The 26,777-nt window shown below is 43.2% G+C and overlaps 1 protein-coding gene and 1 long non-coding RNA gene across 3 annotated transcripts; one reads left to right on the plus strand and one right to left on the minus strand.

The window, feature by feature from the left end:
* Positions 1-1,681: 1,681 nt before the first annotated feature.
* On the minus strand, positions 1,682-11,778 carry Gins3 (GINS complex subunit 3). The gene is made up of 3 exons (XM_021170580.3): positions 11,515-11,778; positions 7,627-7,860; positions 1,682-2,785 (listed from the first exon to the last, which is right to left on the minus strand). Exons 1-3 carry the CDS (start codon positions 11,698-11,700, stop codon positions 2,555-2,557), a joined length of 651 nt encoding a protein of 216 aa, XP_021026239.1. The 5' UTR covers positions 11,701-11,778; the 3' UTR covers positions 1,682-2,554.
* A 3,076-nt stretch (positions 11,779-14,854) lies between these two features.
* LOC115031767 (uncharacterized) lies at positions 14,855-23,091 on the plus strand. 2 transcript variants are annotated; one of them, XR_015048615.1, is made up of 5 exons: positions 14,855-15,009; positions 16,118-19,228; positions 19,957-20,145; positions 20,447-20,541; positions 21,380-23,091. It is a non-coding gene; the product is annotated as an uncharacterized LOC115031767 (long non-coding RNA). The 2 variants fall into 2 exon arrangements; XR_003837429.2 differs by having other exon boundaries at positions 16,924-19,228.
* Positions 23,092-26,777: the final 3,686 nt, after the last annotated feature.

The following is a 26,777-nucleotide window of genomic DNA, read 5'->3' on the forward strand; positions in this document are numbered from 1 at the left end:
GGAGGGCAAGAGCTGAGCTGGAGCTCTGAACTTAGGAGGAGTCATCGGCAGGTAGGCTTAAGATCCACAGGCTAAGCCTGGAGCTGTCCAAATGTAGAGGTCAGGGACAGCCAGAGACAGCCTTGCTTGTCCCACTCCTCTTACAGCCTAATGTGTCCCCGGGGAAACTGCACAGTGAAGTCTTTTGTCTATAATTATGGACAGATGCCTAAAAGCGGGGAAAGGCACATGTTCCATCACTGATTTTAAGCTTTTTAATATTTGAGGCAATCCATTGTGGGCTTTTTTTGGGGGGGGACCCCAACTTCTTGAATGAACTAAACAGTTACTTTAAACCTGAACTGAGGGGTAGTTTAGTCTGAATGACTTAAAGGGCGTGTGTGTGTGTGTGTATAGCTAAAAATGGGGTTAAAGAATACATATGATATAATCTGAAAATTTAAAGTAGATTTTTCTGTACATATGACTCCTGAGGAAATTTGTTTTGCTTTTAAAGAAGATATACCAGCAATCTAGTATTAACTGCAAAAATAAAGCCACCTGTAAAAGCAGAGCTGCCAAAAGCTAAGCTAATATACTCTTTGCACCCCGGTTTCTGGGCCCTGAGTATGCATAAAAAGCTATGTAAGAAATAGAAGTGTCACCTTCCTAGGGCATAGCACACTCCCAGACAATGTCCCTGGTGTTTATGTATATTCTACAAAACAGAAGTGTAGTTGCTAAAACACAGATTTGAGCACTACAGCTGAATATGATCAAAGAACAAGTCCTTGTTTTGCTGATTCCTGGCAGCCAGACAGTTAGTGACAACACATGTACAAAACCCATCATTTATTTAGGATGAAAGTCGAATGATAAAAGACAATTTTATGCTAAGACAGGCATTTTAATGCATGTCTTTTATTTTTTAAGTTTCCATTAAACAACTGTGTTATCTGGACACCCAAAGCTCTCCTTAATTACAATGAAGATATTTTTCAGTGGTCACACCAGGGGCATGACCAGTGGTGTGGAGAAACTGCCCACCAGACAATCCAAAGGGCTCCAGGAAAGGAGACTTTTTTTATTTAGCTTATGGTCTGGGAACTTGTCCCTCTCAGTTTGGTGCATGTTTAAAGAGACTCCCAGTAAGTGGTCAGGGGTCCTCTTTGCATTAAAGCTGCAGTATTTCCTGGAGAAAAAATTAATGTAAAAGAGTCTTCTCTACTAACACTTGCCAAGCTGTTTTTCAGCAAGGGCTCTTCACAACCTGTAAGCCCCTGATGCAGTTATACAAAGGTTGGTAACCATCCTTTCATAACTATTTTGCAATTCCTAACACCTCCCTGATAGCTTTCCTTTCTTTCTTTAAAGAAAATCACTTTGCAGTCCAGATCCTTTATTTCTATTTGTACATTAGGCTATGAACTCATATGGGACGGGCTCCAGCAGCTCAGGCTCCTTTCCGTTAGTCCTCACAAAGTGTGCTTCTCTGGGTGGCGCAGGCTGACATTTCAGCTGAACCAGGCACCCTTCTCTTTGGCTTCCTTTTTCTTCTGCTCGTTCCCCTTCACCCGCTTCAGGAAGCTGTCTCTGCTCTTCAAGTGCTCAATCCGCACATTGGTCCTCTTAGCCAGAATCTTGCCCTAAACTTGCTTGTTTACAGTGATGCCCACCGCATGCTGGGTGACATCATAGACTCTTCTTTTTTTTTTTTTGCTGTGGTAACACTTATAGGACATTCCTTTTGGACAGTGCCCATTCCCTTGATGTCTACAATATCACCCTTCTTGTAGATTCGCAGATATGTGGCCAAAGGAACAAATCCATGTTTCCTAAAGGGCCTGGAGAACATATACCTCTTTCCCTTTGTGTTGGGTCATTTTGGCAAGTTACTGGAAGATGGCTGCCTGGATAGTTTTTCTAGACAGGGAATGGAATGAGTGTGCCAGCGCTCTAAAGATCCCTGACAAACACAAGTACATGGCCCCTCTGAGTAGACTGAAGGGATGTGATTCTAGTTCAAAAGCCCTGAATACAGGGCACGAAAGCTCAGTGCCTTCTCCTTTCTGTTCTGCTATTCATCTGACTTTCCACTTTTCTCCCCAATTTCCTGTTTTAAAAACTGGGCTAAGTCCCAGCAGGTAAGCAGCATGGTGGAGATGCTGTCCTTTGTCCAACCATGAGGAAGATAAGGCAAATAAGCTTAAGAGAAAGTTGTGAACAGGCAGAGATGACCCACTTTGCAGCCAACGAGACCAGACACCCGAGGAATCCGAGTTCCAACTTGACTGTGTATGCAATGTGTCTGTGCTCCTTGCTTAAAATGGAGTCTGGCTCCTCCTTGGCTGCATTCCTGAGCCAAAAGCCTATGCTGTGAGGATAGCAGGTAGCTACAGTCCAGAAGACCAACAGGGTCAAGGCCATCCACATCCGCCCCAACCAGGTAGTTCCAAGCTTTGAGACTGGTGAAGGTTAAAAGCCCTGAAGCAATACACATTTGGTCTCCCATGAAATTAACTGGTCTTATCAAGGGCACAGAGATAAATCCACAAGTTGCAGTTCGGTTCGGCTTTTAGTCTTCCATATTTGTGAATTTCCTTTTCTTATAATTCTGGACGAGGCTGGAAGCTGTAATCTGGGAAGCTTGTCCTTTTTCCCAACTCTGAAAGTCATTCAGACTTCTCTGCCCGGTTTGAAATAAGCCCCTCTCTGTCTCATCTAACCTGGCTACCAGCGCCGAAGTGTCTTCATTGTAAGAATTCTGGGAGGAGTCCATGATGCGGCGGAACCGTCCAATAAAAGTCTGAAGAAGAGGAAGAGAATCAGGGGCACCATCACATCCCATAAAGCCAGACACATTGAAAACCTTTGTTAATTTACTTTATAGGGGAGATAGGGAACATATGTGACACCATGTGTGTCCAGGTTAGAGGACAATGTGGGAGACACAAGTCATTAGGCTCAGCTGCAAATGCCTTTACCTTTCAAAGCCATCTTGCTAGCCCTATTTTTTTTTTTTACTGGAACACTTGAAGATTTATTTATTTATTTACTTATGATCTCACGATATAGCCCCAGTTAGCCTAGAACTCAGAAAAATCACCCGTGTCTGCCACAACCGTCTATGCCCTTATGCTACACTTGGGAGATACCTGAAGTGGGTTCTGGGAACTGAACTTGGGTCCTCTATATGAGCAGTGTGTGCTCTTAACCACTGAGACTTCTGTTCGGCCCCTATACTGGACCAATTAGAAAGCTTCCAAGAATTTGGTCTCAGGACTCACCCGGAAGGCTTGAGTGTCTTCTACTACTTAAGAAAGCCTTTTCTTCTCCTACAGTAAAATAGGTTGTTATGGAAACCCAATGGATTGTTATAAAAACCATCGAAGTAACATATGTAGAGCACATAGCGAGAGGCTGGCATATAGCAAGCCTCTGAAGAAGCATTACCTGTTGTTATCGGTAAAAAAAAGACTGCAGGAATTATAACCAACAGCTTTCAACCAGAGGGGATTTTGGATTTAACCGAATTCAGTTTGTTTTTTCTCAGTCTAAGCACAGGATGGAGATGTGTAAGATCAAAGGGTATCATTTTATCACTGGGCTCTGAACGAAAACCACAAGCCCCTACTCCAGTGTCTTCATCTATCTCACAGCTAAATATTCAATCTGGAAGCAACTATGAAACACGTAAAGGCAGTGATGGAAATAGAAAACACACAACTCACTTAAAAAAAAAAAAAAGGAAACTTTCATTCAAGAACAAGTCCTGGGAGTTGGACTTACTGGCCCAGCATGTGATGCCTGACATTTGAGGCTGAAGATCCCAAGCAGAGGCCAGCCTAAAATACTTGGCAAGTTACAGGCCATGCTGAGGAACTGAGACAACCTACCTCCAACAAACAGAAATAAAAAGCCCACGTCTTAGTAAAACAATCATGCTTTCCTCTCTTGTAACTTTCTATTCTAGTGTTTCATGAATTTGAGTTCAACTTTCTGCTCTATAGGGTACGTATGAGCTTTTTTACTGAATGGATAGTAATGTTCCCCACCCCCTTCTCTTTTAATTTTGTGATCTCAGGCCGCCACAGAATAGGCAAGATTCAAATTTTTTTCCTTTATTTTATGGTGTATAAGTTGCAGGGAGGCCACAAAAGGGTACTGGATCCTTCTGGAACTGGAATTATAGAAGGCTGTGAGTGGGAATATGGGTGTTGGGAATCAAAACTAGGTCCTCTGGAAGAGTAGCCAGTGCTTTTACCTGATACACCATCCTCTCAGACCCAAAGTTTTGTTGTTATTTTTAAGACATGATCTCACTATGTGACCATGCTGGCCTTGAGATCCGCCTGCCTCTCCTCCTGACTACTGAAGTTAAAGGTGTGCATCATCACACCCACTAGCCCAAGTTTTTGCTTTTTTGAGACAGGTTCTCATTGTGTTGCTGAAGTGCCCATGAAAGACAGAGGAAGACATTGGGTTCCCTGGAGTTACAGGCCATTGAGATCCACCCAACATGGTTGCTGGAAGCCTAACTCAAGCCCTCTGCAACAGTAAGCTCTCTTCACCTATAAGTCATCTCTCCAGCCCTTGAGCCAACAGTTCTTATAAAATTAAAATGGAAGAATTAAAGTCTTTTGACTGTTTATTGTTCAAGAGACACAAAAGATCATTTTTTTTCTAATATTAAAATAAATAAGAAATTAAATTAGGATACACCATAAATGATAACAATATTATGTTAACATTGTTTTGTCCATAAAAAAAAATGTATGTAGTTACAGCTGAGTGAGAATGTCTCCTAAGGGCTAACATATTAGAACACCTTGTTACTCAGTTGGTCTATTGTTTGGGGGGAGTCTAGAAGGTGCGACCTTGCTGGAGAAGTATGTGACTGTGGGGAGCTTTGAAATTTCCAAGCCGTGTGCCCTTCCGACTGCTCTCTCTCTTTGTGTTTACTGTAAGGATGTGAGGTTTTAGTTTCCTGCTCCTGTCACCCTGCTGGCTGCTGGCTGCCATGATGGACTTATCCCTCTGGAATAAAAAACCCCAAAGAAACCCTTTCTTCTATAAGCTGCATGGTCATGGTGTTTTATCACAACAGAATAGTAACTATGGTGCTGCTTATTAAATATTAACTGACATGGCACTACATCTTTTTTTACTGTAACTGTGATTTTGATGTTATGCTACATTTTGTACATACGAATGAAAAACTGGTGTTAAGACAGGCCATGCAGCTTCAGTAATCACAGGTAGAGTTAATGAGAGAGCCATGTTTTAACTCCAGAAGACGGATCACAAACGGACAAACAAGTAACTCAAGTATTTCTGAAAGGAACTCCAGTCCAGACTTGCAACTCGGCCAGAACAGTTTAACCATGTGCCTATCATGTATAATCTACCACCATCTTTCTTTTTCTTTTTCTCAATTTCCTGATGGTTCCAATTTTTAGGAAGAAAATAAAAAAAGGAGTAGGCAGGTCATATATTTTTAAAAGGTATTAGATAAGAGCAAGAAGTTCTGGAGTGCTACCATACTATAAAGTGGCCACAGATGGTTATAATGAACATTTCAAAATGCAAAAAGAAAGTACTTCAATTTTTTTTTTTTTTTTTTTTTTTTGCCATGAAAAAATGACTAAGGGTCTGGGAAGGTGATTTGGTGAAGCACTTGTCATGTGAACATGAGGATCTGAGTCTGAATTCCCAGGATTCCCAGGACCTACATAAAAGCTGGGCACAGTACTGCACATCTGTAATCTCACTGCTTCTATGGTGAGATGCGAGTGGAGACAAGAGCCTCCCGGGAAACTCACTGACCAGTTAGACGACACAGTCAAGAACAGCGAACAACAAAACTGAGACCTTGGGAGGTGAGGACTGACACCCAAAGTTGTCTCTGACCACTACATGTGTGCCACAGCAAGAATGTACCTACACTCACACATTTAACACAAACACACATAAACATACCATACACACACGCAAAAGAATTAATTTTGAAGAGACAGATAGGTTTAACCTGACATACACATTACACAATGTATACATGTATTAAAACATTATTAAGGACCCTGTACTTCTGTAAAACTTTTTTTGTTTTGTTTTGAAACCAGAGGACAATTTATTAAGTCTGAGTGAAAAACAACAGGGAAGGCAGGCTGTAGATCCTGGAAGCTGCCTATGGGAGCAAGATGGAGAAGAGGAAGAGAAAAAGCCATGCCATTTGCAATGAAAGTGGGCAAGTAGCTGTATGGCTGACAGGACTGCAGAAAGAGTAAGAGATCCTAGGGTGCCAGGGAAAAGATGCTTAGGCTTTTCGGCCAGTATTGGAAAGAAAAGGATCTACCATGAGAGAAGCGTCTGGGAAAGACAATTATATATTAACTTATTAGGGGGCAGTTATCCCCCCTTCTCCTTAGCATGCCTTCAGGTAAACAAGCTTTCCTCTGGGGTGGATGGACTCCTGGTCAGGTGACTGACAGACGTTGGATTAACTGTCTTTCTTTTAAAATCCAGTATCTTCTAGTTATTGTTTGATAATTCCATACATGTAAACAATGTATCTTGATCATATCTACCCCTAAGTTCCCCTTTCACTCCTCCAGGATATATTATGTAAAACCTTTATGGGTTTTATTTTTGTGGTGCTCGGACTTGAACTTATGGCTTCATACATAATAGGTAGGTACGGGACCACTCATCTTCATTCCTGGCTCAATTTAAAAAAAAACTAGCGACATGCTGTAAGTGTAGGTCACCCTAGAATGCCAACAAACCACGTAATGGATCGTACACTTCACTAAGTGTGAGGGCTAATCCTAGTTGTCAAGGTGACTGGATTAGGAATCAACTGAACTGCAAGCTGCTAGGCACTCCTAGGAGAGATTTTCTTTATTTGAAATAGTAAGACCCACCCTAAGCAAAGGCAGAGCCTTCTGATGACAGCTCAGATAAAATGACACAGAGGGAAACTGCCCGTCTGCTTGCCTTCACTCTTGCTGGCAGCCAGCAGCTCTCCAAGAATCCTTTAGACCTTCAGCACCAGATGGGGACTACAGAGACATCAGTCTTGTGGACTGAGCAACTACTGGATTTTAGTCTCTTTGGTGTGAGAAGCCTAGTATAAACTAATTCAATATATCCCCTTAATAGCTGTCTTTTCTTCTCCACTTTTTATTGATCTGAGAGCCCACCGGTGCTTTTTACATTTCTTTTTTATTTTTTGAAATAGTCAGCCCTAAAAACATACATATAAGTAATATTATCCAGACTGAGAAGGTTATATTTAGGAACATATATGTATATACAAATATATATACACATGCAATAACAATTAGTGAAAACAAAAAGACTAAATTTGAATGAGTGGGGAGGGACATATGGAAGGGTTTGGAAGGAGAAAAGGGAGGGAGAAATGTTGTACAGGGAACTGAACTTGGGTCCTCTGGAAGAGCAGTACGTACTCTTAACCACTGAGCCAACTCTCCAGCTCTAAGTCCCCATGTATTCACACACACACACACACACACACACACACACACTCACTCACACCTTTAGAGAACCCTGACTAACACAAGGGATAAAAATGCCACCACAGGCTCCCAAGATATGTACAGCCCAATACTACACACTACTTACCTTCAGCAGAGACTGGGAAATATCTGCATTCTCCGGACTGTCAAAATGCAGGAGTTGTGAGCCAAACCCATAGAAATGGGGCCCCATTTTGTGGAGGTCCACGACATTAGCATCTGCACTGAATACTGTCCTCCATCCCTCTTGGTACATCTTGGGAAGTTCCACAGAAAGGATGCGCCGCTTGTGGTCAAAGAGTCCTTTAGCCAGCCACAGGGGAAGTTCAAGTTTTGTGCCCTGCGTCAGACAAGAACATAAAATTGAAAAACAAAAGGCACAGTCAGTGTATGTGAAAAAAAGAAGAAAAGGAAATGCATATTGTCTGAAAAATACTGTCTCTCCTACTGGGGAAGTGACTGTGAAGTGGTCTGAGGAAATGAACCTTACACTTACAGTGTTATTTACATTATTTTAGCAGGGACAGACACTGTCAACCCGGTGAACACGGTGTAAATGTGGAGAGGCCAGAGGCTGATGTCACAATGCCTTCCTCAATCACTTTTTAATTTGGAGAGTGCGCTCTTGCTGATCTGGTACTAGCTGTTTTAGCCACTCTAACTGGTCAGTCAGTCAGTGGGTGCTGGGGACAAACCAGTCGACCCCAGCCCTGCTACTCCTGGAGTTAGAGAGAGGCACAGTCATGCCTGACTTTTTATGTGGGTGCTGCAGATCCAGACTCAGGTCCTTGTGCTAATGCAGCAAGAACGTCACCCACTCAGCCACATTTTCCAGACCCTTACTTATTCTTTGTTTGTTTGGTTTTGTTTTTCAAGATGGAGTTTCTCTGTGTATAACTTACTTTTTCTTAAGTGGTCTGTTACTCAGCACACCAGAACTCCTTAACTCTCACTACAAGGTAATACCTGCTAACCAAGTTCCTGCCCCACTTTCCCAGCCTCTACCATCACTATCCTACTCTCAAGTTCCATGAGCTCAGCCTGGGCTGAGGATTTACGTTATGATCTAATAAAGACAGAAAATAAATCGTAACAACAATCAGCAAAAACATGAGTTCTCTAAAGTAAATGAGTATCTTTTTTTTTTACTTTCCTTGAATATTCTCCATCTATGGTAGATAAGCTCTTGCTGGGTGTCTGCTAAGCACTAAGTACCAGTCTGGATGCTAGTAGAATAGAATAAAATGAAATTAGTCTGAAGTCAGGTGGTGGTCTCTTTCCCCACCCACCTCCTGGCTTTGGAGATGGCAGAAAGGGTCAATGTCTATGTTCTCAAAGCCTTAAAAGAAATGTACAACATGACAAGATGAGATGACATGATGGACCAGAAATCTATAAAATCTATAAAAAGGTACAAAAGGGGGCAGGGAAGATGGCTCAGCACATCCTGCTCTTACAGAGATGGAGAGTTCAATTTCTAGCATCCATATCAGGCAGCTCACAGTTGCCTCTAACTACAGCTCCAGGGGGATGTGACTCCTCTGGCCTCTATAGGCATCTGCACCGATGTACATACATCTATACAGACACACACTGATACACCCAATTAGAATAAATTTTTTCATATGCAAAAACAACTGGATTAAAGGAAGCCATGGAAAATTTTCATCTCAAAGGGAGAACTATCGTAGAGGGAGGGGCAACTTTAGGGGTAGAGAGGTAGAGCAGGACACAAACATCCCAGGGCCGGAAATAAACAGCCCAAGGTTGCCAGGAGGCCAGGACTTGAGTGGCCAAGGTATTAGAAGGTAGGAAGCCGGGTACTTAAAACTAAGTAGCAGAGTAATTAGGCACTGACTTTAATGTAAACTAAAAATATCAAATGGAAAATTGCAGAACTAAACAATAAGACAACTTAAGAAACAGGTGGTGGTGGAACTCACAGTTCCCTGCCTCAGCCTCTAAAGTAGCCAGTATTACACAACTGGAGCATCAGACCCAGCTCACTCTGCCTATAAAGAAAGACGAAGGCAGGTGCAGGGGCATAGAATGTGGCAGGAGAACAGAGTTCAAGGCACATATCAAAATCAACATAAGAAGCAAACTATGAAGTCTTATATCTATGAGTGAAATTAAATGTCATAAAAAAATATCTTCAAACCTAATTCTGTGCTGCAGAGGAATTCCAAATACTTTGTGTAGACACTATCTCTCAAACTGGAGCAAGACAGCCTACTCCTTCAGAGTGGCTATATATAATAACTTCCACGGAGTATGGCAAACATAACAAACACTACCTCAGCCTGGTAATCAGAATCTACAACAGAGTCAACAACACTAAGTTGGTATGATGCAGTAAAAATGGAACCTGACCCCTGTGATCTCTCCCAAACCAATAAACCAGTTTGGTCATGAGTAAAATATCAAGCAAACTTTATCTGTTATCATATCCAGAAAACTGTCATTAGATACAACCACAACAAAAAGGCCTGACGATAGCTAAGAAGAACCCAGAGAAATATAATAGCTAAAAATTATTCTTTAATTCTTTTTTTAAGATGCTAGACTAGAATATTAGGTAAATTAAGAAAATAAGACCCAGCCGGGTGTGGTGGCGCATGCCTTTAATCCCAGCACTCGGGAGGCAGAGGCAGGTGGATTTCTGAGTTCAAGGCCAATCTGGTCTACAAAGTGAGTTCCAGGACAGCCAGGACTATACAGAGAAACCCTGTCTCGAAAAACCAAAAAAAGAAAAAAAAAAAAAAGAAAGAAAAGAAAAGAAAAGAAGACCCAAATCTAGGCAGGATATCTTGTTCAGTAGAGTGTAAGAGCTCAACTAAATCCTAGTCAGATAGTGGTGACACACACCTTTAATCCCAGCACCAGGGAGGCAGAGGCAAAAGGATTGCTGAGTCTGAGGCCAGCTTGGTCTACAGAGCCAGTTCTATGTCAGCCAAGGCTACACAGAGAAACCCTGTCTCAAAAACATTAAAAAAAAAAACAAAAACAAAAGACTCCTAAATCTTTCTTTATGACAATGGGGAGCCAATAAAGTTGACACTTGAGGTAGAACTCTGTGGTAGCATGCTTGCCTGGCATGTGAAACGCTCCAGGATTCACCCCCAGTCCTGGAATATTCTTCAAAAACATGGCAGTCGACTTTGAAGAGTCCATTTACAAAGGACTGTGAGGTTGAGAAGCAGCCCAGGAAGCAAAAATGAGCCTTTCTGTTGTTGAAAAAGTCAAAATGTGGTGTTTTACTTTGAGAAAAAGTACCTAGAAATAGACAAAGACAAAACTGAATACCCTTCTAAACAAAACTTAAAGGACCTAACAGGAAATGAAAGTAACCATTGCAAGTTACGCTCTTGGGACAAACTCGTACTTGAAGCCATAGAGCCCAAGGTTCGAATCCCAGTTCACCATTTACTGGAGGACCCTGGCTTTGTTAACCCAGCGTTTGATAGGTTTATGGGAGGGCAAATGGCTTCATACGGGGAGCTGCAGTTGCCATTTTCAGTGCGACACTGAAAATTGTTATGAGCAACCTTTTACCGAGGACTGCCTCGGTTAAGCCAGCACGGACTTACTATGGAACCCTGGCTGAGGTACTCACTCTTTGTAGAATCGCCTAAGTGAGAAGATGACAATTTATCCCCCATCACAGACCCCCATCCCCTGCTGGACAGTCGGTTCTCAGAAACAGGCTGCAGACACTGTCATAATTGTGCCGAGTGCGCATGACAATCTGCAGTTCCCAGACTTCGAAACTTCAAATAAGTTTTATGGAAACCATGAACAGAACCAAGAGACCCTGAGATGATGGGCTGGAGCCAATCTTTCGGCGTTCGCAAAGCCAATGACTTTGGAAAGTCTGAAGAAGAAGATCGGTGGCGGGAGCGCCCTCCGAGTGCTGTGCAGCTTCCCGGGACTCCCGAGGACTCCCTTCGCCTCCAGATCTTGGAAACCTCTGCCCTGCCCGGGCTCGCCTCACCTGAGGGAGTGGATGGTCCGGCTCGGAGCCCGCGCCTCGCTCCAGGAAAAAGGCTCCCAGGCGCGGCATGGGCGTCTCAACGCGCACCGGCAGCTTCTCCTGCGACATCAGGATGTCGTCCAAAGACAGGAAGTTCTCCTCCGGCCCCAGAGCGCCCGACTCCACTGGGAAATACGCCTCGGACATGGCAGCTCGCAGCACAGTCAGGGATGAGGAGGGCGCGCCACCTCAGCGAACTGGGGACGGCTTCAAACTCGCTTTCCCGCGTCGCACTCGCCAGACCCGAGCAGTCGATTTCGGTGAGCCTGCGGCCGCTCAGGCAAAAGCAATCAATAAGGTCACAGATTGGGTCCAGTGTCCCCGCCCAATGCGGAAGCCCCGGATGAGTCGGCCGGAAGTCCTCCTGCAGCTTGTAGACTAGGCTGGGGAAGGTACCTAGAAGCATGAACATCATTGAAGGGACAGCATGTGTTTGTACTAACTGAACTGTGCTCATGCAGCCTTTAAATACACACACATAAAATTTAAAAACATCTCTGGGGACTCAAGTAATATCATTTTACACTATGTATTCCAGCCCTCATTAATCCCGCTTTTATTACATTTTCACTGGTAGATTAATTATTGTCTTTGAAAACAACAGAAGAAACTAAAACGCAAGCACTAGTCCAAATGTTTAACTGTGTGCTAAGTTACAAATTATTTGTCGTATTTTGGTCGGGTGTAGGTTCAGGTGGGGTGGGAGTCTAGATGGAGTGGTAGATTTATATATGGCTGGAAGATCGGAAGTTCAGGGCCTTGCTCTACTGTCAACTGGCAAAGTCCTCGTGTGGTGATCAGTTTGGATTCCTGAAAGAGGAAACTAGACCAGTTTCCTAGTCTTTTCCCAGCCACTCTGCAAGCGGGAGCTCCTATATCAAATGCCATCACAGGTAGAGTACCTGAGAACAAAGGAAAGACCACGGTTGCTTGGTGCTAAATTTGGTGGTACTATTCACACACGAATACAGGTTGAGGCAGATTGTTGCGAGATTTGCTACCGAATTTACCTACTGTAGGAGGGCATTCCTGAGGTAGTGGTTTGTGAGCAACACAGGAAAGGGGGCGAGTATGCCTTTCATCTTTTGCATTCTTTTTTAGTTCTGAATGAAATAATTTGTTAATGTATTTACATAATTCACTACATTTAAGCAATAGCCTTCTAAATATGGACTAGAACTTTACATATGCTAAGCAATAGTCACTTGCTTTTTCTTGCCAAAAACACTTGTATCACATGAATGCTTGAAGCATTTACACCACTTTCTTTACTTTTTAGTCCTCTTCTTTTAACAACCATTGCTAGTCAGTTTAAGACATTTTATTCCAGACAGCTACTTTAAAAAGTTGCACTAATGTCAAGCATGCTGGCACATGCCTAGAATCCCTGGACTGGGGAAGCCAAGGCAACAGGATCTCAGGGTCGAAGCAAGACCAGGTTATAGGGCAAGGCCTTATCTCTAAAACAATTATGACTAATGTGCTTGTTGACAAGAGCGGGTCAGAAGCAGACCCAGGGTGTGAGCTAGGCATGTCCTGTAACTACTGGCAATTTTCTGCATGTATCCAGTTCTTATATACTGCTGCTACCCAATTCACAATGGTTCAACTCACAATCTTTTACTTTACAGTGTTAACAAAAGCTTATTTATATAACCATGCTGAAATTCTCAAAACAGTATTCAATAAATACCACGAGATGTTTCACGTTTTGTTATAAAGTTGGCCTTGTGTTAGATGACTTTGCCCAACCATATGTTAATGTGTTGTAAGGACATTTGAGGCACACTGGGCTAAGTGCTGATATTTTGTAGGATAAGAGATCAAATGGAAGAGATAAAAATCAAATGCCTGCATTCCATCCAGAAAGCTGAGAGTGGATTTTGTTAATGACCTGGTGACCTTTTTACGGTCTGTGGAGGCAGACCTCACCCCTTTTGGTATAGAAGCAGACCTCCCCCAAATTCCCCAGGATGATTATCCCAGACTCTGCCCTCCTAGACCATTACCCATCCTTACAGAAGATGTCACATGTACATTATGACCTGCTGACCTCTATGATGTCTTGGTCAGAGACCACACTAGATTCTAGGCCTTTCAGATATGAAACCCACCCTCATGGTCACATGTACTTTGTAAAGGAGTTTCTATGTGGTCACACCTTAACCTTTATTGTGCACCTGGAATTGGACTGACTGGAAGCTTTTCCCAAACTGTACTGTTTAAAATATGCTGACAATGAACCATCTGCATTAGACTCCCCGAGGTGTGGTCCAGGTTGATGGAGGTCAATCTGCACTGGATTTTCATTCTTATCTCTTTTTGTGGTTGGGTTCCCTGTCACCTATAGGAACCCTGTCTGCATGGGATATATGTGCACACACACATGCAGATATTTACACACATACACACATACATACTGCATACAAACAATATCACATTAAAAATTAAGTAAACATAGCTGATAGTGATAATGTATACTTTTCTGCTGAGAGGGAGATATGATAATAATATAGTTTAGGGTAGAAATATTAATTCAGATAACTAGGAGCAATATGGGTCTCTTGCTGCTGAGGACAGTAAGCTACTTTTGGGTAGAAATAATAAAAAGACTTAATGAGTTAACATGATAAAAAAAAAAGGTATCACTTTTGTGCAGGGATCAGAATATTGGCTCTAAATAAAACACCATGTTAATACTAAAGGGATCCAGATGAAATCGGATGCTCTTGGTTTTTAACTTCTTGGCTGCTGCTGAAGCTCTCGACTACTTGTGTACTGTTCCCCCATTTAGCCTTTCCTCTTCTTAAGCTATGAAACAAGAGGCTGGAGAGGTGGCTCAGCGGTTAAGAGCACTGACTGTTCTTCTGAAGGTCCTGAGTTCAAATCCCAGCAACCGCATGGTGGATCACAACCATCTGTAATGGGATCTGATGCCCTCTTCTGGTGTGTCTGTAGGCAGCGACAGTGTACTTGTATATATTAAGTAAATAAATAGATAAATAAATAAGTGCTATTAAACAAGTAAATAAACTAGAACAAGTGAAATGAGTGACAGTTTGAGTTTATGATGCTAAAAACAGCCAATCCTTTGGCAGAGTGGCACATGGCTTATTGAGTATGCATCTATCTATGGCTTACATCCGAAGAGCCAAGAATGCTTTTAAGCCAACTAATCGATAGACTAGAGCTGTGCTGAGAAGACTTTCCATCTACTTATAATACCCACGTGGTACTCACTGTATTAGTGACACTGAATTTCAGAGCTGCCTTCTGACATGTGTCTGCTGGATCGCTGAAAATAGACTAGTGTTTCCTGTGGAATCATTTTAGAATTGCAGGATCTTAGGGAAGCAATACTTAAGATGACAGTGAACAGACAGGAGCTGCATTATCTGTCATGGCCTAAGTTCAGAAGCCACAGCCTTTAGATATGCAACATCACAAGCAATCCTGGTAAGTGTGTGTGTGTGTGTGTGTGTCCCATGATGAGGATTGAACTCAGGATTTCATGCATGCTGGGCCACATCCCTGGCCCTAAATTTGCTTTTTATTTGTGTTTTGTTTCTACTTCATTATTATTATTATTATTATTATTATTATTATTATTATTGAGACAGGTTTCTTTTTAGGTATCCAAAGCTGAAGAACTCATTATCCTCCTGCCTCAGGCTTCAGAGTGCTGGGTTTAGCGATGCTCATTACCACAGCCAGCTCAGCTGGCTCCTTTGAATGCTAGAGCTTTCTAAATTCCTTGAGTGGGAAGTTGTAATACAGGTGAAAAAAATCCAAACCTAGGGAGTGTGGAGGATCTGTGGGTCAGGAAAGAAGGAGAAATGCTCTGGGCTCCACCCTTAGAGTCTGGCAGGGTTTCCTTGCCCTGCCCCCTCCCCCATTCCCAGTCGCTTGCCCATTCACAGAAGTTGCCCTTGCCTTCACAGAAGCTCTAGTATCTGATCACTCTCATCAAAACGACATGATTAGCTACATCATCGACACCTAAGAACTTACAGTTTGAACCTCAAAAATAATGGCAAAGAATCTCCTAAAGCTTTAAATAAGTTTGTGAGGTTGGCTGGGGCCACGTTTAAAATCATGGCTGCCTGTGGGCTTCAAGCTGCAGGTTGAACATCTTCACAAACCTAGTCCAAAGTGTCGATTAGTTCTTGTCATGGTTTGACTATGCTTGGCCTAGGGAATGGCACCATTTGGAGGTGTGGCCCTGTTGAAGTAGGTGTATCACTGTGGGTGTGGGCTTTAAGACCCTCATCCTAGCTGCCTGGAAATCAGTCTTCCACTAGCAGCCTTCAGATGAAGATGAAGATGTAGAACTCTCAGCTCCTCCTGTACCATGCCTGCCTGGATGCTGCCATGCTCCTACCTTGATGATAATGAACTGAACCTCTGAACCTGTAAACCAACCCCAATTAAATGTTGTCCTTCATAAGGCTTGCCTTGGTCATGGTGTCTGTTCACGCAGTAAAACCCTAAGACAGTTCTCAAGTGGATTTTTACATTAGCTGCCTGCCTCATCTTGCTTCTGTTCATAACCTCTTCTTTGCAGGCACTCTCACCCCTCAGGGCTTTGCTGCTGTCAGTCTCCCTGTCTGGACTGCCTTTCTCCTGCATTCCCACGAGATTGATTTCTTCTGTTTTTTTTTTTTTTTTTTCTCCAAGTCCCTGGATCAATGAAGCCTTCTCTATATACAGTTCTAATTCTTTTCCACTCATACTTGATATTCACCTGCTATACTTTCAATGTGTCCCCCAAAGGTGCAGGTTGGAACTTACTCTTCAATGCAACAGTGTTGGGAGGCATGTAGGTCACAAGGGCCCTATCCCCTTGAATGGCTTCATGAGTGAATAGAAAGGATTGTGGGCATGGCTTCTCTTCATGGGAGGACATAGCTAGAAGGCTGTCATTAGTCCCCGTGAGCTCTCATGCCCCACGGGATCCAGAGCTGTGAAAGAATACATTTCTGTTCCCTACAAATTTCCCAAGTCTGTGGTATTCGGCTACAGGACACAAAATTGAGTGACACCTCATCTCCCATCACTCTCAATATACTGTGTATTTTCTATATTTATAGTACTTTGGATCCATTACTCTTCCCAGAGTGTTAGCTCCACAGGGGTGAGGACAGGGAGGCTTTTTAGTCTAACCTTATCCCTGTATCCCCACTGCCTGGTGTATTTTAGGCATTTAATAGCAGTGGCTCTTACAGCAGGGAAACCTTGAAAATACAGAAACCAGGGGTTTAAAAAAATGTTTTTCCAAGATATGGAAAAAATGTTTCTCAAGTGTTTCTCTAGACCTGAGCTGAAGCCATAAAGAAGTCCACTGATTGAGTTTGGCTAATTTTGACACAGTTGAACTTTAGATGTAACTGTGAGCAAGAGAGTACTTCAGCCAACGCTGACTACAGGTGAGAATGCCCTTTCTCTCCGATGAAACATCCCCAGCATCCATTTCCACCGAATTGGTGTGCAGCTTCTGAATTCATCAGCCCCAGCTGGTGTCTAACCTCCACCACTTGATACACCTTTTGACCGCCAGGAAGATGGACATCCAAGCCTGTAAGATGGAGTTAATGATGTAGCACGGAGAACTGTGGTAAGGACAGAACAAATGTGGTAAGGACAGAACAAACGAGCCAATTTGCATGGAGTTCTGCTCTCAGGATTAGGCCCATAGAAAGTGCTTGAAAGCCAGCTGTTAACTGTGTCTGTTCACTCCTGTCTCTTCAATGCGACAAATGACATCTGGCATACAGCAAGCACTCACTGAGGGCTTGTTAAATAGTCGCTATCTTTTGTGACTGTCATTCCTTTAGACTCAGCTACTCTTCTTTCCTCTCCAATTCAGGTTTCTCAGTGTATTTGAAGGTGAGAAGTTACTGTTCAACTTTCCCCCCCTGCAAATTATCAGGTAGAATTTACCACCTATTAGGAAGAATTACTGTATTAAGGGTTTTTTTTTTTTGTATTGTAAAATTACAGTGCTATGTTTGAAATCTTATTATGTAAGGTTAATGGATTAAAATCAGTGGGGCTCATCTTTACATAATGCGAATGTTCTTTTGGCTGAGCTATTTCTTAAGCCCCTGCTCTAAAACGCCTTCCACAAGATCAAAATAAATTGATGGGCATGATTCGACCTTCCACGTGGGTAGTGCTCATTTTAGATTCTTCCCACGGCCTTCAGCAGAACTAATGAAATTGTAAACCCGTCTTATTTATTCAGGGAGACTGTGTGTCACCCCCTTCATTTGACAGAGAAGCAGCTATTGCTATCTCTATAACAGAGGTGCTTGTTCAGCCAACTTTTCCTTTTCTCTATTTGTAGTTTCACACACACACACACACACACACACACACACACACACACAAATACATTTCTTAACCAATCCTATAGCTCCATCTTATTGTGGTAATGTATTGTATAGTTTAATCTTTTCTGAAAGGAGAAGGGTGATAAGCAGATTCGTTTGTTTGAAAAGAAAATGGGGGAAGGCTGCTTTAGCTCATCAAGATGTTCAGTCGCTCATTTCATGCCCCGGGGCTCAACCGTGGGCACAGGATGGGATGGGTGTGACAGTTCTGGACTGTTAAGGAATCTGTCAGTACCCAGAGTAATAAATGGTAACACACGGTAGTCACGGCAATGAGATTCAAGTCCAAAATGATGTGGAGGCTCAGAAGGGAACGTGAATTCTAACCTAGACGTGAACATGTTTATAAATGCTTTAAGGAAAAACCATCAGCTGGTGAGATGGCTCAGCAGGTAAAGGTCACCACTTGTCACCACGGCTCACAACTGAGTTCAGCCTTAGGATCCCACTTGGTGGAAGGGAGAACCAACTCCTGCAAGGTGTTCTTTGACCTGCACGTGCATATTGTGGCACATGTGCACACACACACATAGACAGACAGACAGACACACACACACACACACATGCAAAATAAATAAATAAACATTTAAAAAACGTTTTAGAGAGGCCTGGTGGTAGTGGTTCATACCTTTAGTCCCAACATTCAGGAGGCAGAGGCAGGTGGGTCTCTGTGAGTTTGAGGCCATCCTGGGCTACAGAGTGATTCTAGGAGAGTCAAGTCTACACAAAGAGATCCTGTGTCTAAAAAGTAAACCAACAATAACAACAAATGTTTTAGAGAAAGATGACTAGATGAGGGCCTGATAGCAAAAGTAGAATTTTTGCAGCAGGCCCCCAAGTATGAGGAAGGGCCATTGTAGAGCCAAGGATCAACCTGGAGGAAAGACTGAGACTACAAAAGTTTGGAAGAATGCACTTCTGTAGCATAAATTTTTTGCAACCTACTTTTAGTAAGGGTTCAATCTCTCCTCTAGCCCATCACACAACAGAGGTAGTGGAAGAGAAAGGGAAGTGGACCTGATCAGCAATGGTTCTTTGGGGGTGAGCTTGATCTTCTTTGCAGCAGTTCAGTCCTGTAGCGAACATCAAATATGGTTCAGCGTCTGCAGACCAGTCCTCTAGACAGGCAGGCACCAGACACAAACCAGCAGCTACAGTTCAATCCTGAAGGAACTGTCAGGCTCACCAACCCGCCTGAGGAGACCGCTGAAGTGCCAAGCTGCCACAGGAACCTCACAAGCAGTTCCTTGGCAAGTTTCTCTCAATGGTGCCATTACCACAAGGTGAGCTCAACAACACTACGTAAGGGGAACCAAGACGTGTGTGTGGTTAGCAAAGAATAGTGAGGTGGAGCAAAGCAAACCAATGCTCAGTGCTTGCCTCCCCTCCCCCCGCCACCTAACTGTCTGTGAGGTCATATTTATCCTTAGGGTCCATTCACATGTTTGCTATATCAAAACATCCTTTCGCCCGTATCTGCTTCAGCAAGACATCCTTTCACCTGTGTGGCCCATCATTTGACATAACAAACTTTCTAAAGAAGCTAGGAGCTTCTGCTCCACACTTCACATTCCAAGCCACCTGTTCCCACTGCTTTGCATGATCCTGACCAACAGAACCATCATGCACGTGACTGTCATGTCATTTCTGGTGTGTGTGTGCACACACATGTTCATGTATGTTCAGGTACATATGTTTATAGAGTCCAAAGGTCAATGGTGGGTCTTTTCCTTCAATGCCCCTGTCCCTTGTGTTTTGAGGCAGATCTCTCATTGGGATCCAGGCCTCTCTGCTTCATCTAGGCTAGCCTGAAAGTTCCAGGAAACCTCCTGTCTCTGCTCTCCCACCCAGATGCTGATAGAAACCTGACTTTTTCTATGTTCTGGCCCTCATGCGTGCTCAGGGAGCACATCACTGACTGTTTCACTAGCTCCCCCTATGGTTTTACATAACAGGAGAATCTAACACTAACTGCTTTAGCTAACTTGAGGATTTCCAAAATGCTTTACAGTTGAGCTGAGGACATGGTTGGCTGAGCCACAAAGATGCCCCTGAGGATCTATCTTTGCTTCGGTCTATATGTGGTCCTCTCCCATCTGTGTCTCATTCCCCTAAGGACACAGGCTCGCTGCCAATTAAGTCAGTTCTATATGCTTCCAGCCCTCCTGCCCCAATGTTTCAATCAAGACTTCTGAGAGAGGTCAGTGCCTTCCTCCACAGCTGGGCCAGATTCGCAAAACCTTCTCTAAAACCCCGAAAGACGTGGGTATGGTGGTGCATGTCTGTAATTCCAGCACTGGGGGGTGGAGGCAGGTGGATAACAAGTTCAAGGCTAGTTTGGGCAATGCAGTGGGATCCTTTTCTCATATCAAGGGCTAAGAATATGCAGTAGAGAGCTTCTCTACCACAGTGCAAACCAATAAATTCCATCCCAAGTAGGTGGGAGTAGGGGTGTGGGACAATCCTAAAGGATTATCTGATAGCTCTTCTCGGTTTGACAGCAGTGCTCACGAGACTTCTAAGAAGCTTCGCAGGGGACCCAGGAAAGAAAAGACTGGTCCAAAGCCTAAGCTTGATATTGCCAAGGGACTCGTGTGTGAGTCAACTTTTCCCATTACTATATTTTAAATGCCAGAGACAATCAGTTTACAGAGACAGAAGGTTTATTTTGGCTTACACTTTAGAGATTTGTCTACGGCAAGTTGGCCTTGTTACTCTGAGCCATGGTAGCTTTGCATCAGGGCAGCAGATCTTAGTGAGACAAGGCTGCTAACTCCACCATCAAGCCATGGACAAGAGGGAGAAGAGGGGCTGTGGTCTCACTATATCCTGAAGACATCATTAAGAAATTAATCAAAGGAAATTGTTATTTGAGTTGGGCATACCCCAGTAACCTAAGATGCCTCTATAGGCCCTACCTCTTACAGGCTGCAATGCCTCTCAGTAGTGCCATAGGTAGGGACCAAATGTTCCACAGATGAACCTTTGCAGGTCCCTAATCCAAACTACTGCAAGGAGGTGTGAAAGACGGTGTGAATTTTCAAAAGGTTTATTGATATTTTATGTGTATGACTGCATGTTTTGTATGTGTGCCACATGTATGCCTGGTACCTGAGAAGATCAGAAAAAGGTGAAAGAGGTCGCTTAGAACAAAAACCGCCACGTCAGTGTTGCATACTAAACCTGTATCCTCTGTAAGAGCAGCAAATGCTCTTAACTGATAAGCCATCAGGGTGTGAATTTCGCATATGAGTAAAAGACAGATCGTCTGTGGCCAGATGGTGAACACAGAAGTTTTAAAAACATAGCTGCCATCATTCGAACTGGGGTAAATTTGGGCCACCTTGGAACATGGATAGCGTTGAAGGTGAGGTGGATTCTCAGGCCGAGGTTACTGTAAGAGGTGATTGCATCTTCTGTCCTGTCCCCAGCAGGTTCACCCCAGAGTTGGGAGTGATCATGTAAGATGCCACATGCTGGAGGTGCCTGAGAGACAGATTCCAATGAGCAGATTCAACGGATTCCACACTTCTTGCCATCCTAATCCAGGTGTCAGATATAAGAGTGACGCCGTTTTGCACCCTTCATACCTGTCCCCCTCGACAGTGCCCACCAATGACTTCTGATGTCACGGAAAAAGAAGAATGGCTTGCCTGGACCCTACCAGAATTTGTGATCCACAAACTCTGAAAGAAAATTTCACTGGAGATAAGAGTTGACAATTTTAAGCCACCAGAGCTCTAGAACATATATATTTTAAAATTCCTAAACCAGGCTGAGTGGCCCAGCACTTTAAGGCAGACAGATTGCAAGTTTGAGTTTGAGGACAGTCTGAACTACAGCATAAAACACTGTCTCAAAATAAAAATCTTTTCTATAGAAAACTGGGGTAAAGCTTGGCCTTCAGAAACTCAATGTTATGAGGGGTGGTGGTGAGGTCTGTTTAAAGAGGTATAACAATCAAACACAATGATGAACCAGCCCTCTTTGCTTCAAGCTCAAGAAAAAAATATTGATTATCAATATTTTTCAGACATTGGGAGATTTGAACGTGAACTATTTACTACACAACATTTTAAGGAATTTATGGCTAATTGTGTTCGATGCCCTCGTGACTTTGTAGTTATGGAGAACAGTGCCTCTTTCTAGGAGAACTTCCTGGGGTAATTAGAAATCAAGTGTGTTAATGATGGAAAGTTACTTAACAGTGGTCAACCAAACAATTAAGGTGGGGAAAGAGAGGAGAGGGGGAGGATATTATGAAAGATTGTCAGTGATTGGAATCTAGTTCTGGGCAGATGGAAGCTCACTATATAATCCTTTCAACATTTGGTATGTGAAAGTGTTCACAGTAAAAAGCAGAGAATAAAAAATCAGGGAAAATAAACTTATAAAAACCATCTTCAGCATCATTAGTCACCAAGCATATGCAATTAAAGCCAGAACACTAGACTGGGGACATAGTCAGGCATACGGTGCTTGTTTGACTACCAAGCACTGAAAAGAGGAAAGGGGAGAGGCAGTCCCATCCACCAGGATGACTAAAGGATTAAGAAGAGGAGGACAGACAGGCTGGCACAGCTCTGAAGCAAGTAGAACTCCTCCACAGGACTGGTAAGAGCAGGTGGTGGTGAACCATTGTGGAAAACTACCTGTAGTATCTCCCAAAGCCACCACACCAACCCTGAGACTCGACAGTTCACCCTCCTAAAGTGGTCATCTACGTTCTCATCCAAAGGCATTTATAAGTGCTGCTGAAAATAACTACAGCTATGTGAGTATACATGACTAGGACAATGAACAAGTCAATGCATCTCACAAGGAGGATGAATCGTTACCAGTGTTAATATTCGACTTATGAGAGTGTATAAAGCTCTGTAAACTGAAATACTGCACCTGGTGGAACAGGCAGGTGAACCTAGCTACTCGGGAGGCTCTGAGGCAGGAGGATTGCAAGTTTAAAGTCTTTTGGGGGCAACTGAATGAGACCTGTTTCAAAATAAGGTTAAAAGGGGATAGATTTCAGAAGTAGAACAAAATCTGTGCTAGTTCTTGTAATCGTATGTGAACCAAAAGTATGCTCACTCAAAGATTAATTACAAAGCAAAGGAATGAAACAATGAAAAATGGTGGCTGTATATCTTTAAATATGCCTGTATTTGCACGTGATACTTCTGGAAAGATACTAGTAAAAATATTGAAGCTGTGGTTTCCTCTCTAGAGTCAAGGGAAGAGAGCACAAATATATTTTCGAAAGCTTTAAAATTTTAATTTGTGCCTCCACCTTTTTTTTTTTTGACTTTTAAAGCCCTAAAATTTTTTTAAAAAATCAAATGTGAAATTTGAAGGTTTTGCTTTGTTTTGTGGGGTGTGTTTGTTTGTTTTTCTGTAAAGGCTGAAACAGGAGCATACAAACCACCAGTTTATTTATGTACCAAAAAGAACATGCTCTCTCCATTTGGAAAAATCAGGGCTTTAACTTAGAGGCAGGGAGTGAACCCTGGGCAGGTGCCAATCTTGTGCATGACCCTCAAAAGATCACCCGAATCCTGGGCACAGTGGTGTGCTTCTGTAATCCTAGACTGGGGCAGGAGGTTCATGAATTAGCAGACAGTTTCTTGCTAAACAGAGAGACACTGTCAAGAGAAGGAAAGGAGGTTACCCAGTTGTCTCATTTTGTAAATTCCTTGTGCATTTTGGCCTCGCCAAACCCCACAACAAGGTGCATTTACCCACCTTGGGTTGCTGATGTATAGACAGCCCAGAGACTCCACCTCAAGCTTTCCAGCTGGCTCCCCAGAGAGCCTTTATCTTCTAAAACATCATCACATAGAACTCGAACCTCTAAGTCGCTCCTCAGCCTCAGCCACATGGTGTTCTTATGTATTAGCACCTGATTTGGAGGGTGCACTGAAGGGAAAGTGGAGCCATGCTTCCACAGGGAACCCAGGAACACCCACCCGTTTGAGTAATCCAAGCTTTCAAGTACAGCTACCCAGAGCTGTGGGGTCTTTGGAAATGTGGACCACACTGACCACCGTAAAGGCAGGCAATGCCAAGTCATTACACCACACTCTGGCTTCTCATACTTCCTCTGCCCATCTGGTATTTCCAGATGAGACCTCTGGATAAGATAACAAGTTTTTAATCAAATGAAACAAACAAAAATCAACTAAAGAGTGTATATAAAAAAACAAACAAACTTGAAAATAACCCTGTATCCTACACTACCAGCAAACCAAAGACAGTATCACAAAGTTGATATTTAGAATCTGGGACTGAAAACATGGCTCAGGGGTTAGGGGCACTTGTGGCTCTGGCAGAGGACCCAGGATTGATTCCCAGGACCCACGTGGTGGTTCACAACCATCTGCAACTCCAGTTCTATGAGATCTAATGCCCTAGTCTGACTGTGGGCACCAAGCACACCTGAGGTACACATACCTACAAGCAGGCAAAACACTCATTGGGATGATAACACAAACAAATCCAATAACAAAATCTTTTTAAAGAATTTTAAAATCTGAGGTTTAAAAAATTAAAATATGGTATAATTTCATAATACACAGATTAAGTGCTTTGAAAAAAATTATTCCCTTCTACCCACTTGTGGTGTCACCAACGATCTGAAAACAAAAATGTTCAAATTTGCTAGCACTAGCAATTGGAAAAACAATGAAAATAGGACTTCACACCTCCCCAAAACTACTGGCCCAAGCTTGCCACACAGCAAGGCCTGCAACAGACTGGGAAACAGAAGCCAGGCCTGGCAGGCTTCTGTGATACCAAAATCCCTGTGCTGAAGGCCAGAGCTGAGCCTTCTGTTTTCTTCTGAGTTACACAGTGTGGAGGAAACTATATTAAAATGCAGAGCCTTTAGCAGTGAGTGTGTCTAAGAAATAATGCACAAAAATGTGAGAGAAAAAACAGATCTCACTTGTACGGAATATGCAGGGCTTTTTAATCCAGTTGCCTGTGAACAGAAAACCTTTGGGTTTTGTAGGGGTTTGATCTCCTTGGTATTGATGGGTAAGGCAAGATTTAAGCAAACTGAATGCTACAGAGGAGTCTCAATGTATGTGTGTGTGTGTGTGTGTGTGTGTGTGTGTGTGTGTGTGTGTGTGTGTGTGTGTGTCTGTAGATTTATCTTTGCTATCCCATTTGGGTCAGTGATGCTATCATTCTGTCAATGAGAGCCGGATGGGCCATTGGGGACCTCTGAGACCCACCTCTCTCTAGCCCACTCTATCCTCAGAGGATCTGCTGTAAGGGTCACCTTTCCTGGAACAGCATAATCATGTTTGGTGCAGGTGGGGCTCACCTGCTGGATAGCTTTGTCCTCTTTCATGGACGCCTTAACTTCTTTCTGGTTTGGCAGCTGGATCCATGGGTAGGGTGGCCAACTGTCCCAATTTCCCTAGGACTTTTGTAAGTTTCCTGGGGCACAGAATTTTAGTGTTAAAAAAAAATGACCCAGTTCCATCCATAATAGCCAAAATGTAGAAATCAGCCCAAGTGTCCACAGACAGACAAACGGGTAAACAGAGCAGGGAATGTTACTGCACTTTCCAGAAGAACGAATGCTACATGGCTGACCTTGGGGGCCCTGCGCTGGGTTTTCACCCAGCTGAAAGAAAGAAATACCTGTAATCTAGCACTCACTTTGGGAGGTTGAGGCAGAAACATCTGCTCAAGTTTGAGGCCAACCTGGGCTACATAGTAAACTCATGGACAGAATGAGACCATGTCTCAAACAAGTAAGTTTAAGGTCCCCACTTGTACAAGGAATTTAGAGCAGTCAGGTTCATGGAGACAGAAAAAAGAGCGAGGGTTTCAAGGATGGGGATAGAAGCAGGGAGGGCTGCTGTTGGGTGGGTGTGGACGAAACAGAATTGGAGGTGGAGGAATGGCAAAGTCACAGAACTGTTTGCATAGATATAACGAGAATGTTTGTTAAGTATAGTTTTAAAGATTTAAAAATCCCAGGGCTGGTGTTTATAGCCCAGTGGTAGAACACTTGCTATGCAGACACAAGTCCTTGGGTTCAAACTTCAGCACCATAAAAGTCAGTGTTAAGGAGGCTGGAGAGATGGCTAGGCAGTTAAGGGCACTGACTGCTCTTCCAGAAGTCCTGAGTTCAATTCCCAGCAACCACATGGTGGCTCACAACCATCTGTAATGGGATCCAATGTGTCTGAGACAGTGACAGTGTACTCACATACATAAATCTTTTTTTAAAAATCAACTTAAAAAATTTTAAAATCTAAAACAAACCCAAACCCTAATTAAAAACAAGCAAACCCAGCGGGGCCTAATGGGACAATTGGTCACTCATGCCTTGCACCCGTGTGTCTTTTTCTCCCTGCCCTTCCATCACATAAATGTACTTAGAGGGGGCTCAGATCCTGCCTCTTATAGTGCGGTCCCATGCATTTGAGTTCCAGTTTGTTGCTCTTGTTGTTCTAAAGCAAGGGACCCCCATCTCTACTCCAGCTCTGGATACAGAGATTGGATGGTCCATCCTTATTCCAAGCAGAAGATGGCCTCTAAGAGTGGTTTGTGACAATACGCTGGACCAGTCAAGTTTCTCTTGGATATCTGCACGAATTGATACCAAGTACAGATGCAGCTGAAACTGGACACAGGCGTGGAGAAACAAAAACAGATCTGGGCTGAGGCGGGCTGAGGTGGTATACTGTCCCAGGCCCTGATGATTCAGAAATTTCTGGATTGTGTAGAGATTGTGTTCTTGGGATATTCTTCTCTTATTGGAGCTACTTTGCAGATCTTCCCCTGCCCCAACTTCACAAAGCCACTTGAACGTTTGAAAAA

The sequence above is a fragment of the Mus caroli genome, unplaced genomic scaffold (genome assembly GCF_978045245.1).
Source record: "Mus caroli unplaced genomic scaffold, Mus_caroli_1 scaffold_10, whole genome shotgun sequence".
In the NCBI taxonomy this organism is placed as follows: Eukaryota; Metazoa; Chordata; class Mammalia; order Rodentia; family Muridae; genus Mus; species Mus caroli.

Bases quoted from the DNA above. Each gene is read 5' to 3' on its own strand.
- Gins3 (XM_021170580.3), bottom strand. From the start codon at position 11,700: ATGTCCGAGGCGTATTTCCCAGTGGAGTCGGGCGCTCTGGGGCCGGAG. The intron at 7,861-11,514 runs GTGAGGCGAGCC...TGTCTGACGCAG, and splicing joins CGGACCATCCACTCCCTCAG to GGCACAAAACTTGAACTTCC. The intron at 2,786-7,626 runs GTAAGTAGTGTG...CCTCTTCTTCAG, and splicing joins TTTCCCAGTCTCTGCTGAAG to ACTTTTATTGGACGGTTCCG.